General features: G+C 49.6%; 1 protein-coding gene across 3 annotated transcripts in view; it reads left to right on the plus strand.

The window, feature by feature from the left end:
* SAMM50 (SAMM50 sorting and assembly machinery component) overlaps positions 1 to 15,081 on the plus strand; it is a 34,850-nt gene extending 19,769 nt beyond the window's left edge. For 2 of the 3 annotated variants that reach the window (XM_019803913.2, XM_034643627.1), the window contains 5 exons: positions 2,303 to 2,370; positions 6,356 to 6,502; positions 7,170 to 7,311; positions 9,847 to 9,955; positions 13,521 to 15,081. In XM_019803913.2, coding sequence (XP_019659472.1) covers positions 2,303 to 2,370; positions 6,356 to 6,502; positions 7,170 to 7,311; positions 9,847 to 9,949 — 460 coding nt within the window. In that variant the 3' untranslated portion in view covers positions 9,950 to 9,955; positions 13,521 to 15,081. The remainder of the gene's footprint in view (positions 1 to 2,302; positions 2,371 to 6,355; positions 6,503 to 7,169; positions 7,312 to 9,846; positions 9,956 to 13,520) is intronic. The other variant, XM_002923345.4, reaches the window with a different exon arrangement.
* The last annotated feature ends 298 nt before the right edge of the window (positions 15,082 to 15,379 follow it).

Here is a 15,379-nt window from a genome sequence, read left to right on the forward strand (position 1 = left end):
AGAGTATAGTTCATATGCATCACAGAAATGTAAAGATAAACATTTTAAGGAAGTAAAAAAAAAAAAATCCTGCTCATTGATAAGCGGAGTTAACATTTGGGGCTATTGCCTTTGAGTCCGTTATTTGTGGATGTGTGTTTTTGTGCGTGTACATACATGTAAATTTATATGCACGTGTATATTGCTGATATACTGTAATTTGCATACACTTTTGTGTTCTCTCTGCTTTTGATATTTTAATTTTTTAAAATTTCGTTTTAAAGATTTTATTCTTAAAGTAACCTCTACACCCAACGTGGGGCTCGAACTCACAACCCTGAGGTCAAGAGTCACACGCCCCACCTGCTGAGCCAGCCAGGTGCCCCTGTGTTCTCCCTGCCTTTTAAAAAGTTTTAAGGAAATATACAGTAAACCCATTCACCAAGTCATGGGAAATTGTTCAAAAGCTGCATTTTAATTTTTCATTATTTGCATATAAGTAACCCTGTGAAGAATGCAAATTTGTAAAGTTTTATTCACTTTATTATTTGAGGAGAGATTCCCAAATGTGCAAGTACTGTCTCAAAAGAATATGAACATTTTTTAAAGCTTGTAGAGAATGTTGCTGGAGACGGCTTTTTAGAAGCTTATAGCAATTTATACTCCTATCAGCAGAGTATGAAATTGTGCTTGTTGGCTTTGAAATACTAATGATTGTTCTTGAGGGCAAGAACCTTTTTTTTTTTTTAACCTTGCATTAGTTAAAATGTTTTCATTTAAACTAGTTTAGCCTAGTTTATGGAAGATAGTTTGGAAGTATAAAAATGTTAATTTGTAAGCTCTGGGATCTGACACTTTCACCTCTATGAATTCAATTTGCAGGAAAACATTTATAAACGGACAGAGGTTTGTGTACGAGTATGTCCATCGTAGCATTGTTGAGAATAGCAAAAATTCGAAAACTGCCAGTATAGAAATTATTAAATTCAAATACAGCCATTCTGAAGAGCTTGTATGATGAAAAAGAACGAGGTAGATGTCTACAAGTGAAAATCGGCACGTGCTTACTTTGAGCGGATTGCTCTCGGATCGGGGCAGAAGCTCTTGAGTGCATGTCTGTGTTTGCCTGGGTAGCACCGAGGGTCCAGAAGGTCAGCCACCAACCCAGTGACAGCAGTCAGCTCTGGAGGTTGGGATGCGGTGGGCAGATGAGGGAGAGGGGAAGGACTTCTTGCTTTTTGTGCTTCCTGGATCATTTTAATTATTTCCAAAGAATATGTGTGATTTATCACTTTTTTAAAAAAGTAAATGGAGCTTGCTGTTTGTTTCCATAATAATGTTAATGGGGCATTCAGAAAGGCTTTCTTAGAAATCCTAAATGTTAAAAACACATTTATAGACTTCTAACTCAAGTTCAGAAGAATGCATTCATCGAGGCTTTATATGGTAAGAAAATGGGAGAAACAGCGCCCTGCTCCCTCTGCACTGTTCCAGGAATGTGGACGGCTCCTCGCAGCCAGTATTGGTGTCGTAGGTCAGCAGGGGCTGGGGGCAGCCGCTGACTGTTGATTCTGTGGCGGCCCCATTGGAAAGATTACATACCATTTCCCTCGTCATTTTACTTCATTATTCAGTACTCAGCATGGCCTAGAGTCAGCTTCTGATAAAGGGTTAGGTTTCACAGAAAGTGGATGGGGTTTCTAAGTAATTTTTAATTCATGCCTTTAATTTTGTTCAGATAGCTTTCTAGAGAGTGTGATAATCCAGTCCATTAGGAATACAAGAGGAATTCATTTTTTTAATTGTAATAATTTTTTTCTAATTGTACAATCACTGTAGAAAATATAAAAAAACATTTAGAGTAACAGTAATTCTATTTTGGTCTGTTTTCTTCTAGTATTATTTTTCTCTTCTTGTAAAATTGGGATCATACTGTTACATAATTTTTATCTTTTTTTTTTAACTTATTATTACGTGTGAGCACATAGGAGGCCGTTTTGCAACAGAGCTGTTACATAATGAATTCTCATAGACAGCATAATTCCTTTATCATGGACAGTCCACATGTCCCTCTTTCCTAAAGAAGGGTCTTTATTTGTGCCTTTTATCTCACTTACATCCCCAGAAGTTTGAAGTGTTTAGATTTTGGTTTAAGTTTCTTTGAAAGTCACTGTACTCCAGTGCACCCTCCCAGTCCTTGCAAGTTTTGCCGTGGGACAGCGTCAGTGACAGTCCAGTACCAAACGTGGGCCTCACTGCCACTGTGTTTAGTAGGTTCCCGCCTGGTGGCGGCTTTCTTCTGACATTGGCCATTCCGTTGTAGGTTTTACCTTGGAGGACCGACCAGCGTGCGAGGCTTTGGCATGCACAGCGTTGGGCCACAGAGTGAAGGTCAGTCTTTCCCCGTGAGACCACCAAGCCAAAATTCGGGTCACATCTCCTTTGTGAAAGTGTGTACACTAGACCCTTGAACAGTGGAGTAGGGAGGAGGTGAGGGGCGCCAGCCTCCCCCTCCTTGCAGGTGAACATCTGAGTGTCATGTTTGACTTTCCAAAGACTTAACTACCAGCAGCCTCACCAGTAACAAACAGTTAAACACTGATTTTGCAGGTTGTATGGATCATACTGTAGTCTTACGACGAGGTGAGCTGGAGAAGAGAAAGTGGTGTTAAAAAAATCATGAGAAGACACATTGATAGAACTGTGCTAATGAGAAGTTGGTGTGTAAGTGGGCTTGCACGGTTCACAGCGTGCTGTTCAGGGGTAACTGTGTTCGTTTGAGTGACCACAGTAATAGATGTTCATATTTCACCAGTACGGAATTAGCACCCAACACAGCATTTGTCATGCAGCAGGCGTGGACAGGTACCTGTTGAGGGAACTGTAGGAAAATGAGAAAATGTGTCTAAGCAAAAAGTGCCCGCACCCACCTGTGGTCTCACCACCCAGTGAGGATACGCGGGAGCATTTGTTTTTTAAGCAGGCACGCCCCTGGGCTCGTGTTTGGTACGTTTACCTCCTGTGTCCGAACCTGCTTCTCCCGCCGCCCTCAGTAACGCAAATGAAAAAGATTTTTACAGGAATGAGTGCTTCATCTTTTTTAGTGACAGTTTATTTCATCTTCTTGACCTCCTATAACTTTGCTAAGTTAATGGTTTCGAGAGTAGTTTTAGGTATCCAGAAGAGTTGGGCCGAAAGCACCGAGTTTCCGTGGACGCTGCCCTAGTGTCCTTGAAGACCGGCGTCTTGCATTAGTGAGGCACGCTGGTTACAGTTGTGAGCCTGTACTGGTGCGTTATTACAAACCGTATCCCACCGTTCACACTCGGGCTCACTCTGCTGTGCACTTCTGTGGGGTCTGGCAAACGTGTGTGGCCCGGACCCATCATTTCAGCGCCCTCCAGGTTCCCGGCCACACCATCCGCCGTGCTCCACTGACTCCTCCCTCCCTCCCCTCGCCCCCTGCGTGACCGCCCCGAGCTGCTTCCTCTCTCCTTGGTCCTGCCTTTCCCAGAGGATCACGTAGTTGGAACCCTGAAGTACGAACCCCTTTCAGACTGGCCTCTCTGAGCAATGCATATGTAAGTTTCTTCCTTACGTGTCTCTTACAGCACGATGGCTCATGTCTTTGTATCGCTGAACGATGTTCAGTCGTGTGACTGCGCCGTCGTCTGCTTACCCGTTCACCTCCTAGGGAAGGACGTCTCTGTTGAGGACATCATGAGTAAAGCTGATACAGGCATTCACGTGAAGGTTTTTGTGTGGACATAAAGTTTCAACTCGTTTACGGAACCAGCAATGAGAGCTGTTGCCGGATCGTATGATAAAGTTGTGTCATCTTTGTAGGAATTTGCCAGGCCGTCTTCCAAAATGGCCATCCTGTTGTGCATTCCCATCAGCAGCAAGTCGGAGAGAAGAACCGTCATTTTCCATGGCAGCGTAGTTCATCTTCCTGGCGAAGTGTCCTCTTTCTAAACCAAATTCTGTGTCGGGCATTTAGGCTTTCTTTTTTGTTATGATTATGGAACAGCGTATCTCTGAATAACCTAATGAGTCTTTGTGCTCGTCTCTGGGTTTTACTTGATAGTCTTAAGTTCTAGAAGTGGAATCCCTGGATCAAAGGGTTTTGAATTTTGAAGCTTTATGTTGCTCCCTGGAAAGCCTGTTTAAATCATTCCTGTTTCCTGGATCCCTCTCTTGACGCTTGACATTCTGTCCGAGGCATTTCCACACGTTACTAAAATCTTCAAAAACATCATTTAAATGTTTGCACGCCGTTCCATTATAAAATATTCTACCCTGATTTTCTGAACTGTTCTTTTTAACATCTTTGTCGTCTCCATTTTCTTATTACTATGAATAGTGACTGCCCTGTGCATGAATTTTTGTACATAATACACATTTTTTGTCACTTATTTTTGTTCTTTTATCAGTGTGTCATTTTTTTTAAAGAGAAGCAACATATTAGGGATAGTTGTGTTCTTTTTTTGTTGTAAGGAAGTATTATGTAGTGACTATGTGGAAGTTTAGGCATCTGCCACGTGCCTAAAATTAAAACACAAAACACAAGGATGTTCCACTTAGTACCCTGTTAGCTAGGCCATTGGTAAGATACTATGGCAGGAATGTCAACCACATCGCTTTTAGTGAGAGCAATTTGACAGTGTGTCTCAGGAGCCAGGTGAGTGAGTTCGAGCCGCTGGCTGAATATGGCGTGAATGAGCCTCAGAAACGAGCAGAAGCAGCAACAGCACAGCCGGATCCAGCGGAGGCATCAAGTGTGATTCGGTCCATGTAAAGTTTCGAGATGGGCTAGAGTGGTCTGTGCTGTCGGCCAGCAGGGGAGTGGTTAGCAGGGAGAACAGAGTCTTCGGGGGGCTGCACGTGCCTGAGTCTCCGTGCTCGTGTTACAGCTGTGCTCCCTGTGGGGATGTTTACTGTGCGGTGTACCTAGGACGTGTATACTTCTCTGTACGTAGATTATACTGCAAGACCAGGTTCTGAATATTTGTGTGTGCAAGGGGACTCACGACAGGCTAATGAACGCTTGCCAGAAGTTAGACACCAGTGAAACAGTAGACGAGGATTGGGTCGGTGTGGTACCCATGTGATTATTCAGGCATCTAAATTACATTTCCAAACAAGAGAAAGTATTAGACGAAAGTGCTTACAACATATTAAACTATTGAACTGGCTTTTTAAAAGCAGGACTGAGGCACATGTCTATCTATCTTTGTGTGTATACAATGACTCACATTTTTTTTCCTCAATTCATCACAGTTCACTGGATGAAAGGTATTGATATGTTAGCTGATTATCTCTGAATAGGAGAAATTAAAGGATATTTTTCTTTTTTCGTACTTCCCTTTACTTATCAGATTTTCTACAATGAGTGTATTACTTTTATGAGCAGGGTAAAATAGGTAGTTACTGAGAAATGAAAAGCAAACACAGCTGACCTCCTGGTACTTGTCATACCTGTTTTTATTCCCTCTAGAACTTCGGTACTAAAAGGGGGTTGAGGAGATGGCTGGTCTTGAGGTGAACAAGCAGGTTATTCTTGAGGCTAATCTTGGAGACAACTTTTCTTTGTTACGATCCATCGTTTTGTATTAACGAGTACTTAGACGCTTTACGAATAGTATTTTGCAACCAAGTATGAACATTCAGGGCTATTTTTATTTGTTTTCTTGCTGCTTTAATGGTATAGCTATTTGTAGTCAAGATGGAACAGATAGGAACATTTTTTAGAAATAATGCGTTTTTATACTCTCAGCGGATAGTCTTAAATTTGGCAAAAGTAACCTTGGGCAAAAAACAGACAAACCAACCCTGAGTGGTCATGAACTTTCAAAAACGAGCCTCTTCCCTAGACACGTGGAGCCGGGGCACTGCTTCCTGACCCGGCGGGCAGTAGACATGCTGTGCCTTTTGATTGATAGCCTGTACAGCCCTTTCCGGAAACTGCAGCGGCCCATTCTGCATCCTGTCTCCTGCCTTGCGGTCTCAGAGTTGTTGCTGAGGAAGCGTCTGATGTGCCAGGCGGCCGTGGTCTGCCCCTCTGCCATTGTGGACAAGATGACGCCCATGAGTTCACTTGTTTTATTCCAGCCATTTTACAGCTTTGATAAATTTCTGATGTCATTCTTTCCTCAATTACACTAGCATTTTTTTTTTTCAGTTTAAGATTATAAAATAAGCCAGGCAAAAAAGAAAGACTTCAAAGCGAGACCAACACCGGGAGTCAGACGGGCCAGCATGCACAGAGCCAGAGCGCTGTGTGTGCTGTGCACGGCCCGCGTCTTGCTTGTAGAGACTTCCATGTGGTTCCGAATCCGTGAGCCTCTGTCTTGTTCTGCACCTGTTCCCTGACTAGGTGACTACCTGGGCGGAGAGGCGTACTGGGCCGGTGGCCTGCACCTGTACACCCCCCTGCCTTTCCGGCCAGGCCAGGGCGGCTTCGGGGAGCTCTTCCGAACACACTTCTTCCTCAACGCGGGCAACCTCTGCGACCTCAACTACGGTAAGGCCGGGGCTGCCGCGAGGCTGTCAGGGCGCCGCTGTCCTTGCTTTTAAAGCACGGCACCCGAGTCGCTGCCTTTTTGTTAGATTACAGAGTCTTTATGTTCTTTAAGAAAATTCCTACAGTGCCTGATCACGGTGCTCGAAGTAAAGTTGTTGAATGAAACACACATGAGAAAGCGTCATCGAATGCTGTCTTGCAAAGATCTGCTTTTTTGTTCGCTCAGCACCCATTTCTGGGGCACCTGCTCTGTGCTGCTCATTATGACCCCCAAACGGAGTTGGGCTTGCCTCTCCCTCAAGGGGCTTGGGGACAGAGGAGACTCACGGCTGATTCATCCAGCCAGGGGGACATGAAGACAAGGCCCTCAGCCCGAGGTGTGGAGCCGGGCTTCCTGGGTGGTCGGGTGCAGGGGAAATGCCATTTTAGGCAAAGGGGACAGAATGGGCCAGGCCCAGAGAATGGCTTCTGGTGCGGTTGAGTAGGAAGTCTACTCCTAAGCCCGCCCTTGATTTGTCTTAATCCTACTTCATGCATTCTCCTTGAATATCCAGGCCTGGCTTTAAATGTTCCTGAAGGCCACACAGCAAGGAGAGCCAGGGCTTGTGTGAGGACAGCCCTGTGAGGGGCTCCGCACTGTTGGTCACATCCTCTTCTCTCTCTTCAGGGGAGGGCCCCAAGGCTCACATCCGGAAGCTGGCCGAGTGCATCCGCTGGTCTTACGGCGCTGGGATCGTCCTCAGGCTTGGCAACATCGCCCGGCTGGAGCTGAATTACTGTGTTCCCATGGGCGTGCAGAAGGGTGACAAGTAGGTGCTGTGGGTTCTTCCCCCAGTTACGTGGCACCGTCCAGCAATTCTGTTTTGTTGTGGACATGGTTAATCGTTTTGTCGGGGGCCTTTAAGAGTCAAGATTTGAGGAGAAATTGAATAGTTAGCGAAAGAATGAAAAGAAGTTTTCCTCCATTGGGTTTTTCTCCATCCAGTTGGAGGAAAAATGTGATGTGCTCCCCAACCTTACTCTGTTTACACTCGCTGTTGCCAAGTAATGGGGGCCCCTCCACGGGTCCGGCCGGAGGAATTGAGGAGGCATTATTGATCCTGCTTGTTAAAAGTGGAATGAGGTGTTGCTGGGGGGTGACTTTGCAGGCCAGGAACTCAAGAGTTGGAGGAGACAAGGCTTTGCTCCTGGCCACAGAGGACTCGTTCTCCAGAGCCTTCTCTTGGGAGCAGAGGAACCTGCCATCTTGGCCTTTCTCCACCAGTCCTCTTAACTGAGCAAGAGTTGCTAAATATTATGTGGATGGCTATGGCCTGAGGTCATTTGCAGTTATAGGAATTCCATTTCTTGGTTTGTATGGTATCCGTTGTATACATTTTGAGGAATCCAGAAGTAGGGTCTTGGTCTGTTTTAGGCGGGGGTGCTCTAACAACATACTGCAGATTGGGGGCTGAAACTACAGACACCTGTGTCTCACTGTTCTGGAGGCTCGAAGTCCAGGATCAGGGTCCTGGCCGGTTCGGTTCCTGGTGAGGGCTCTCTTCCTGGCTTATGGATGGACTCCTTCTTTCCGTGTCCTCACGTGGCAAAGAGAGAGCAAGCCAGCTCTCTGATGTCTCTTCTTATAAGGGCACCAATCCCACCATGGGAACCCCACCTTTATAACATCATCTAAACCTAATGAGTCCCCGAAGGCCTCACCTCCGAATACCATCTCAAGGTTAGGGCTTTGACATATGAATTCTGGGGGGACACGAGCATTCTGCCCCTAGCCGTGTCTATATTCTCTCTTGTTGTTTTCACACTAATGCCTTCAGGATGCTAGGCTGTATTTTTTTCTTTTTGGCGTTCTGTCTACACTTACGTGGCCACCAAGTGGTGGTGCTGTCTGAGTCATAGTCTGAGTCTCAAGCGTGACGTTGGAGTTTGTCCTCGTTTAAGGAGAAACGGTACTGGTTTTCCTCCCACCGTCTTCTCCTTCAGTGTGGTAGCTGGTGGTGCTTTTTACGGAGCGGCCGCTTGAGCACCGGTTCTCCGGTGCAGCTCGTGTGCCGTCATCCAGATCCCTTACGGTTATCCAGTCACTAGCATCTGCCCCTCAGTCTCTACCTGGGAGGCTGATTCTGGCTGCGGGGCTGCCCTGGTTCCCAGTGATGTCAGTGCCCTTCCTTCCATCGCCCCCGTGGCCAGCCGTTGCTCTGATAACTGTTAAATCATGTCCACCCCGTGCCTGTTGTCCGCACAGAGCCAGAGCTAGAAAGGTTCTGGTTGCACAGGCTGTCTGTGCGGGAGCCCAGCTGTCCAGGCTTGGACCCCAGCTCAGCCGCTCTGTGGCTATGTGACCCAGGGTGAGTGACCTAACCTCTCCAGGTGTCAGTTTTCCTGCCCAGAGAACGGGCGCTCGTGACCACACTCGAATGAATTCATGCGCGTGAAGCAGTTGAACGTGCTCAGGGTTTTGTCGGTAAATGTCGGTTCCTGCTCACGTTGTTGCTCCTGGTGGATTCGCTGTGGTTCTTTTCAGATAGGAAGCAAAGCGTGTTCCCTTTGGAGACATTTTCCCTCCGCTAATGCATTGGCTGCCCCTGGCTATGTTTGAGACGTGCTACGGATGGGATTTTGTTTCCCGATTGCAGAGATAATGAAATGTGAAAATGGACATTTTTCTCCTAGAGCAAGGTTTGCACATTAGGTAACTTTTTAGCAGATTCCCCACACATTTCCAGTCTCAGGTAAATAAGCATAGTTTCACAGGCTGCATTCTGCACAGCCGTGTTCCCACCGCAGGTGAGAATGTGGGTCTTCCTGGCTTAACGCCCAGGTGCTAATTGGGAGCACCAGAGGGGCCGGTGTCGAGCCCACCCCGACACCAGGATGGAGTCAGATGTGGGTGCTGAAGCCCCCTGAGCCTGCGCTTCTCAAATTGTAATGTGCCTCTGACTCCCCTGGGGACTCTGGTAAAGGCAGATGCTCCTGGGTCTGGGGTGGCCCTCAGACACCGCCTTCCTGACGTGCTCCCTCGGTGAGGCTGACACTCGTGGACCAACCACGCTCTGAGGGAGCCCGACTCTGTGTCTCTTCTGCGAGCAGTTATAGCGTTTCGTGGAGGGAAGGCGATCATTGGTATTTATTGAACGCTTACCTTGTGTGAGACTCCCAGCTAAGTGCTTGATGTTATGATGGAAGCCGGGGGGGGGGGGGGGGGGGGGGGGGGGGGGGGGCGTTACTCCTTTCACAGACCAGGACAGTGAGCCTCGTCAGGGCCCAAGGTCAGCACAGCAGCAGGACCAGGCCTGCGTGAGGCCAAAGCTTGCGCCTCTCCCTCTGCTCCGAAACCACGCAAGCCCCGAACACCAGCACCGCCACCTCCCTCTTCTGAGAGCCCGGACGTGGAAATGCGGCGCTCCTTTCATCCCCACGCTGCTTTCTCTGCACCGCAAGTATTAACTGCAGGTAGATAAAAATCATCTCCCCCTTGCTCATCTTCTTGGAATGTCTTCTTATTCAAGCTTGAATTCTATACACACTTTCTGATCTCAGAAATTGTATAGGCTGTTTCCACGATGATCGATCAGTTTGGATTAACTGGGTTAATATTAGTGTAAATTATATAAGTAAATACATTCTAAATATTTTTTTTATTACAAAAAAACCTGGAAGTGCGTGTGGCTTTTTAGCTGTAGTTATAATGTCTGTGTCACGGAATGACCGTCAGCCACAGATAACTGACTGCTCTCCTCTCAGCCGGTTTTGAGAAAGCAGCAGATGTGGGGCCCGGGAGCCTGCCCTGCCCCGTCCTTGTGTTCCCTCTCTCTCCCATGTGACTTGGGGCAAGTCCCTGGGGCTGTGGGCCTCCTGTCCTTCAGCTCAGCCCGCCCGCTGCCCTCACCATGGCTGCAGCGTTGTTCGAGGCCACTGGGTGTCGCTGTGCTCCAAAGATCCCTCGCCCCGTTCAGGAGCCCCGCGTCTTCTCTCCGATTCATAGAGTCTTTACAGAGAATGCTTGCTTCCGTTCACCTTTCAGCTTTGCCTCTCTTTAAATTAGAAAAATCTGTTTCAGAGATGAATTTCAAATGTGGTTTCTTCTGGAAGGAGGAAGCATGCTGTGCACACGGTATTTAAAGACCGGAACATAAGGAAGCTCCCCTGGCCCTCCAGCGGGGGAGCGGCTCTGCTTTGTGACCCCCGATCCTGCTGCTTGCGGCAAATGCTTTTTGTGTCCAGTGTCCCCTGCGCAGGGTCAGCCTGGTTACCGTTCAATGTGGAACTTGCTTTTACTCTCTGTGTGCCTTTGTTTGAAGCTTTATCATCAAACTGGGAATTTTGTGAAGTTTGGGTGGTATTGTGAGAATCTGGTCTTCATTTCTGAAATTAGGCAGCAGCGGGACGGGATTACGTGTGTGTGAATCATCTGTAGGGCCCCCCCCCCCCCGCTCTTAAAGCAGACGTTCTCTAATTAGGATTTCAGACCTTTACGCAAATGGAAATAGCTTTGAAATGTCGGCTAAATTTTGTACTGGAGGTGATTTAGGGCACGCACCGTCGTCTGAGACCTAACAGTGTTCTGTTGCTCGGGGCTTACTGAGTGCGGCCCCTGGAGGCTCAGGGATGAACGAGGCGGGCTCCTGAGAGCCGCTCCCCTCTAGGAAAGGGTTGATGAGAAAGAGACTCATCTCGCCTGGGGAGGGCCTGTGAGGGCTTCCTGGGGGAGGTGGTTTCTGGGCTGGAGCTTCCTGACTTGGACGGCTGGGGACTTGTGGGGAGGGTGCTCCCGGCTGCAGAGCAAGCCTGGGATGCCAGGGGCACGTGAGCTGTCATTCTGTAGGAGCAGAAGGGAGGTTCGGGGCAGCACTTGGTCCCGGTCACTCTCCTCTTCCATCCTCTCTGGCCTTTTCACTTTGGGCACAAGCCCAAGGTCTTTGAGTCCTGGCCCTCGTCTGCCTTGTCCACTGCCGCGTTCCCCGACTGGCACCTGATGTCCCCGCATGACTGCTGGGGGACCGTGCTCAGGGTCTGCGGGCTTAGCAGCAGGAGGGTGCCGGTGTGACCCTCATTGAGACCCCCCCACCGTGGTGGCCCTCGAGGTGCAGAGCAGGAGGCAGTGGGGTGCTGGCAGGGGCCTCTAGGGAGCACACGGCAGGCCTATTGAGGACCCTGACGGGGGGACGGGAGACCCAGACGACCTGATTCTGAGGTGGACATGCGAAGGAAGGATAGATGTTTCGGCAACACCGCCTCAGTGGCACGGGCCTCGTGTAACTCAGACTCTGTTGTATTCGTAATGGGCGCCTTCTCCCCGTGGGCTCCTTCGAAGCTCGTGGGGCATTTCATCTGCTACGGTTTGAGCCAGTGAGCCTTTGTCGGAATGCCCGCTTGTTCCTGCATCACAGAAGCCAGGGCCTGACTGACTTTTTGTCCTGTGGCTTATTTTCAGGCATTTTTCTCAAGCGTGAGTACAGGCAGGGACCCCTTTTATGGGCCTGATGGTGTAAAATAGAGAAACCGATCATTTAGATTTGAACAGAACTCGCACAGAGGCAGCCCTGGCTTTGGTTGTAGGTCTTTGCCTTTCTGAGGACATTGGCATGCTTTACCGTTGGTCACCAAGGGCTGCCACTGTCCCTTCTGGCTAGAGCACTCCTGCTAATGCCGTCGGCCAGTGAGCACCTTGGTCCTGCAGGGGGTCCTAGCGATGAAGACAGCGGTCCGCCTTGAGTCTCTTAATAGATTGGGGTTTTATTCCCTCACTCCCAGGTTGAAAAAGTAAAACTTCCTGCTGGTTTTCATACGCCATAAACCCCGAGGTTGGGCAAGGGCACAGGTGTTAGGACAATAAAACTATCAACTTTTCTCTGAAAGTAGGAGCGTTTCTATCTGTCTGTCTATCTATCTATCTATCTATCTATCTATCTCTTTCTTTCTTTCTTTCTTTCTTTCTTTCATTAATTAATTAATTTTTAAGTAATTTCTACACCCAGCGTGGGGCTTGAACTCACAACCTCAAGATCAAGACTCGCGTGCTCCACTGACTGAGCCAGCCAGGCGCCCCCGAAGGAGCCATTCTTGTTGTCCAGTTTTTCTGGAAATTGTCCACAACTTGCAAAAATGCTGTGCTCTGCCATGCACTGTCACCTGCTGTTTGGGATTCAGAATACCATTTTCCTCCCTGCCCCCTCCTTCTCCGTCCACCCTGCTTCCTTCTCTGTCCACCCTGTCCCCCCTTCTCCGTTCTCCCTGCTCCCTCCTCTGTCCTCTCTGCCCCCTCCTCCTCAGTTCCCCCTACCCCTTCTCTATCCTTCCCCCTCCTCCTCTGCCCTCCCCCCCTGCCCCCTCCTTCTCCGTCCACCCTGCCCCCCCTTCTCCGTTTCCCTCCTCTGTCCACCCTGCCCCCTTCTTCTCTGTCCTCCTGTCTCTGTCTCCCATCCCCCCTTCTCTCTGTGCCTCTCTATGCTTCCCTGTCCTCCCTGCCCCCACTGTGTGCTGTGCTTTGCCAGGTGCCTTCCACAGCCACCTCTGTTGCTTCCAGCCAGGACACCTCTCTTGTCACTGCTCTGCTCTGCACGGAAAGCCTCTCACAACTTGCTCCTTGCCTGGTAGCCTTAGGAATAAACACAAAGCTATTTTTCCCCCTCGGGGCTTTTATTGTTCATAGTGTTTCTCTCCTGGGTTCTTCTTTTCTTTTTGCCACTTGAATCAGAATTGGGGGACCACAAAGAAGGTGGGGGGGAGCAATAAAGGGGGATCTGTGTCCCCATGTGTTACCGTGTTTTTACCTTCCAAAGGCTGGTTCTTAAGCCAGCAAGGGAGGAAGCCGCAGGGCTGGCGGGCAGGGCCGGGCAGCGGGAGAGGAGGGCTAGAGGCGAGGCGCCTGGGCCGCAGGGAGAGCCAGGCTGTGGCAGGTGCCCCCAGAGCGGCCGAGTCCACCAATGGCTTGTGCTGGAGGCAGGAAGAGAGGTGCCGGGTATGGTGTTGTGATGGCGGGAGGTGAGCGTTGATTGTCTGCCCTTTGCTTTTGTAGGATATGTGACGGTGTCCAGTTTGGAGCCGGGATCAGGTTCCTGTAGCTGACGCGTGCTCTAGAGCCCGCGGGAGGAGCCCTGGCGCTCGGGCGGCCGTGAGCCAGTCGGGACCACACCTGCTCACCGAGTAAATGCGTCCGCGCCGTTCTTTGCAGTCCTTATGGGAAACCACGTCAATAAATTTTAAAGACAAATACTCAGAGGCATCGTGGATATGATTTGCTTTCCCCCGCTCTGTGTCCCACGCCGGCTTTTCCAGAGGACCGCATGGAGGGGGCGGGACATTTAAAGCTGCCGCGTGTTCTTCCATGTGGACCGGCCAGCCGGAAGGTCCCATCACACGGCGGCCCCGATAGCTTTTCCTCCCAGGCTCCTGGCGCCTCCGCGTCTGGTTCCCATGTGCTGAAAGTGCTCGGCAGAGCCCCGGGGGCAGCCTGGGTGCCGGTGCAGGGCACAGGCTCTGGCCGTGCCGAGGGGGGAACCACAGTGGTGGGGACCGCGGTCACAGCTCCGGGGGTTAGAGTCCTTTAAATGCACGTGGGTGGCATGGAAGAAACATGTGGCATGCTGGGGACACTGAGGCAGAGAGGAAAAATGTGTTCTTCAGAGGTAATAGCATTAATGAGACGAGTATACCAGCTGCCTGACGATGCTCCAACAAATTGCCACAAACCTGGAGCTTAGAACAGCACAAGACAACCATCGTGGCCTGGAGGTCGGCGGTGCTCACCGAAGTCAGTGTCAGCACCACTGTGTTCCTTCTGGAGGCTCCAGCGTTCCGTGGCTCACAGTCCCGTCCTGTATTTTCCAAGCCAGCTGCAGAGCATTTTCCAGTCTCTCTCTCTCTCTCTGCCTCTTGCCTCCTGGTGCTTTTTCAGACCCTCGTGAATCCATGGGGTGCTTCTGGACAGCCCAGCTGCTCTATTTTAAGACCGGCAACCTCGGGTTTATCTGTGACCTTAATTCCCCCTTGTCATGTTCTGTGATGGCCACAGATTCCAGGACTTAGAACACGGACGTCTTTGGGGGGCTGTGACTCTCCTGCACATACCTTGTATCTCTCAAAGTAATATTTTCAGGATATGCTTAATCAGTCATGTGAAAAAAAATTTTTTTGAAAATTAAACCTCCTTCGAATTCTTCCTATTGAAACGTCCAGGGTTGCAGATGGTTCCCAGTCGCGTTTTACTACTGGATTTTTCCCTCCTCTCTCTGGGGCTGAGTTCCCGTCCTTGCAGTCCTCCCTGTAACTTGTTGTTTATGTCTTTGCCTGTGAACATGGTTTTCGGGAGCAGCGTGAGACCGAGGCCCCCTGTCGTCTCGGGGCCAAGCTCTCAGGGCTCCCAGGGACTGTCTTGCCCCATTGCCTGTGTGAATTTTGGGGATTTCGCAGAGAATATGTAAGAAGGAGCGCAGCTTTACCTTTCTGATTAGTTGGGAGGGTGGAGAAATACGCTTTTCCCCTGTTTACAGTCTCACGTTTATGCGTTTGGCCCGTGTGGTAACACTGTCATGTTCAGACTGTAAGTTAAGAACAGTAAAACCTGAATAACTCTCTCAGACACTGTGACCTTTGAGAATTCATCTACCGTGCCACTGGAGAGCCCGAAGAAGTCATTTTCGAAAGGGTGCATGTCTCATCAAGCAGTGCCCGGGTCGCTGGCACCAGCTCCTTAATTAAAGTGCGCCAGGCCCCGCGGTGTCCCGCGCACGCGGGGGGAGGGGGAGGGCCGTTTGCACAGGCTGCCCCTCCGCAAGGGGGAACGAGCCCAGCGGAGGCGCGGGGTGAAAATGAGAAGTCTGTCCGTTCCCAGGCGGGATTAGGTGGGCAGACCGGAGCACAAAGCCAGAGCCCGTC

Source organism: Ailuropoda melanoleuca, chromosome 15 (genome assembly GCF_002007445.2).
Source record: "Ailuropoda melanoleuca isolate Jingjing chromosome 15, ASM200744v2, whole genome shotgun sequence".
Taxonomy (NCBI): Eukaryota; Metazoa; Chordata; class Mammalia; order Carnivora; family Ursidae; genus Ailuropoda; species Ailuropoda melanoleuca.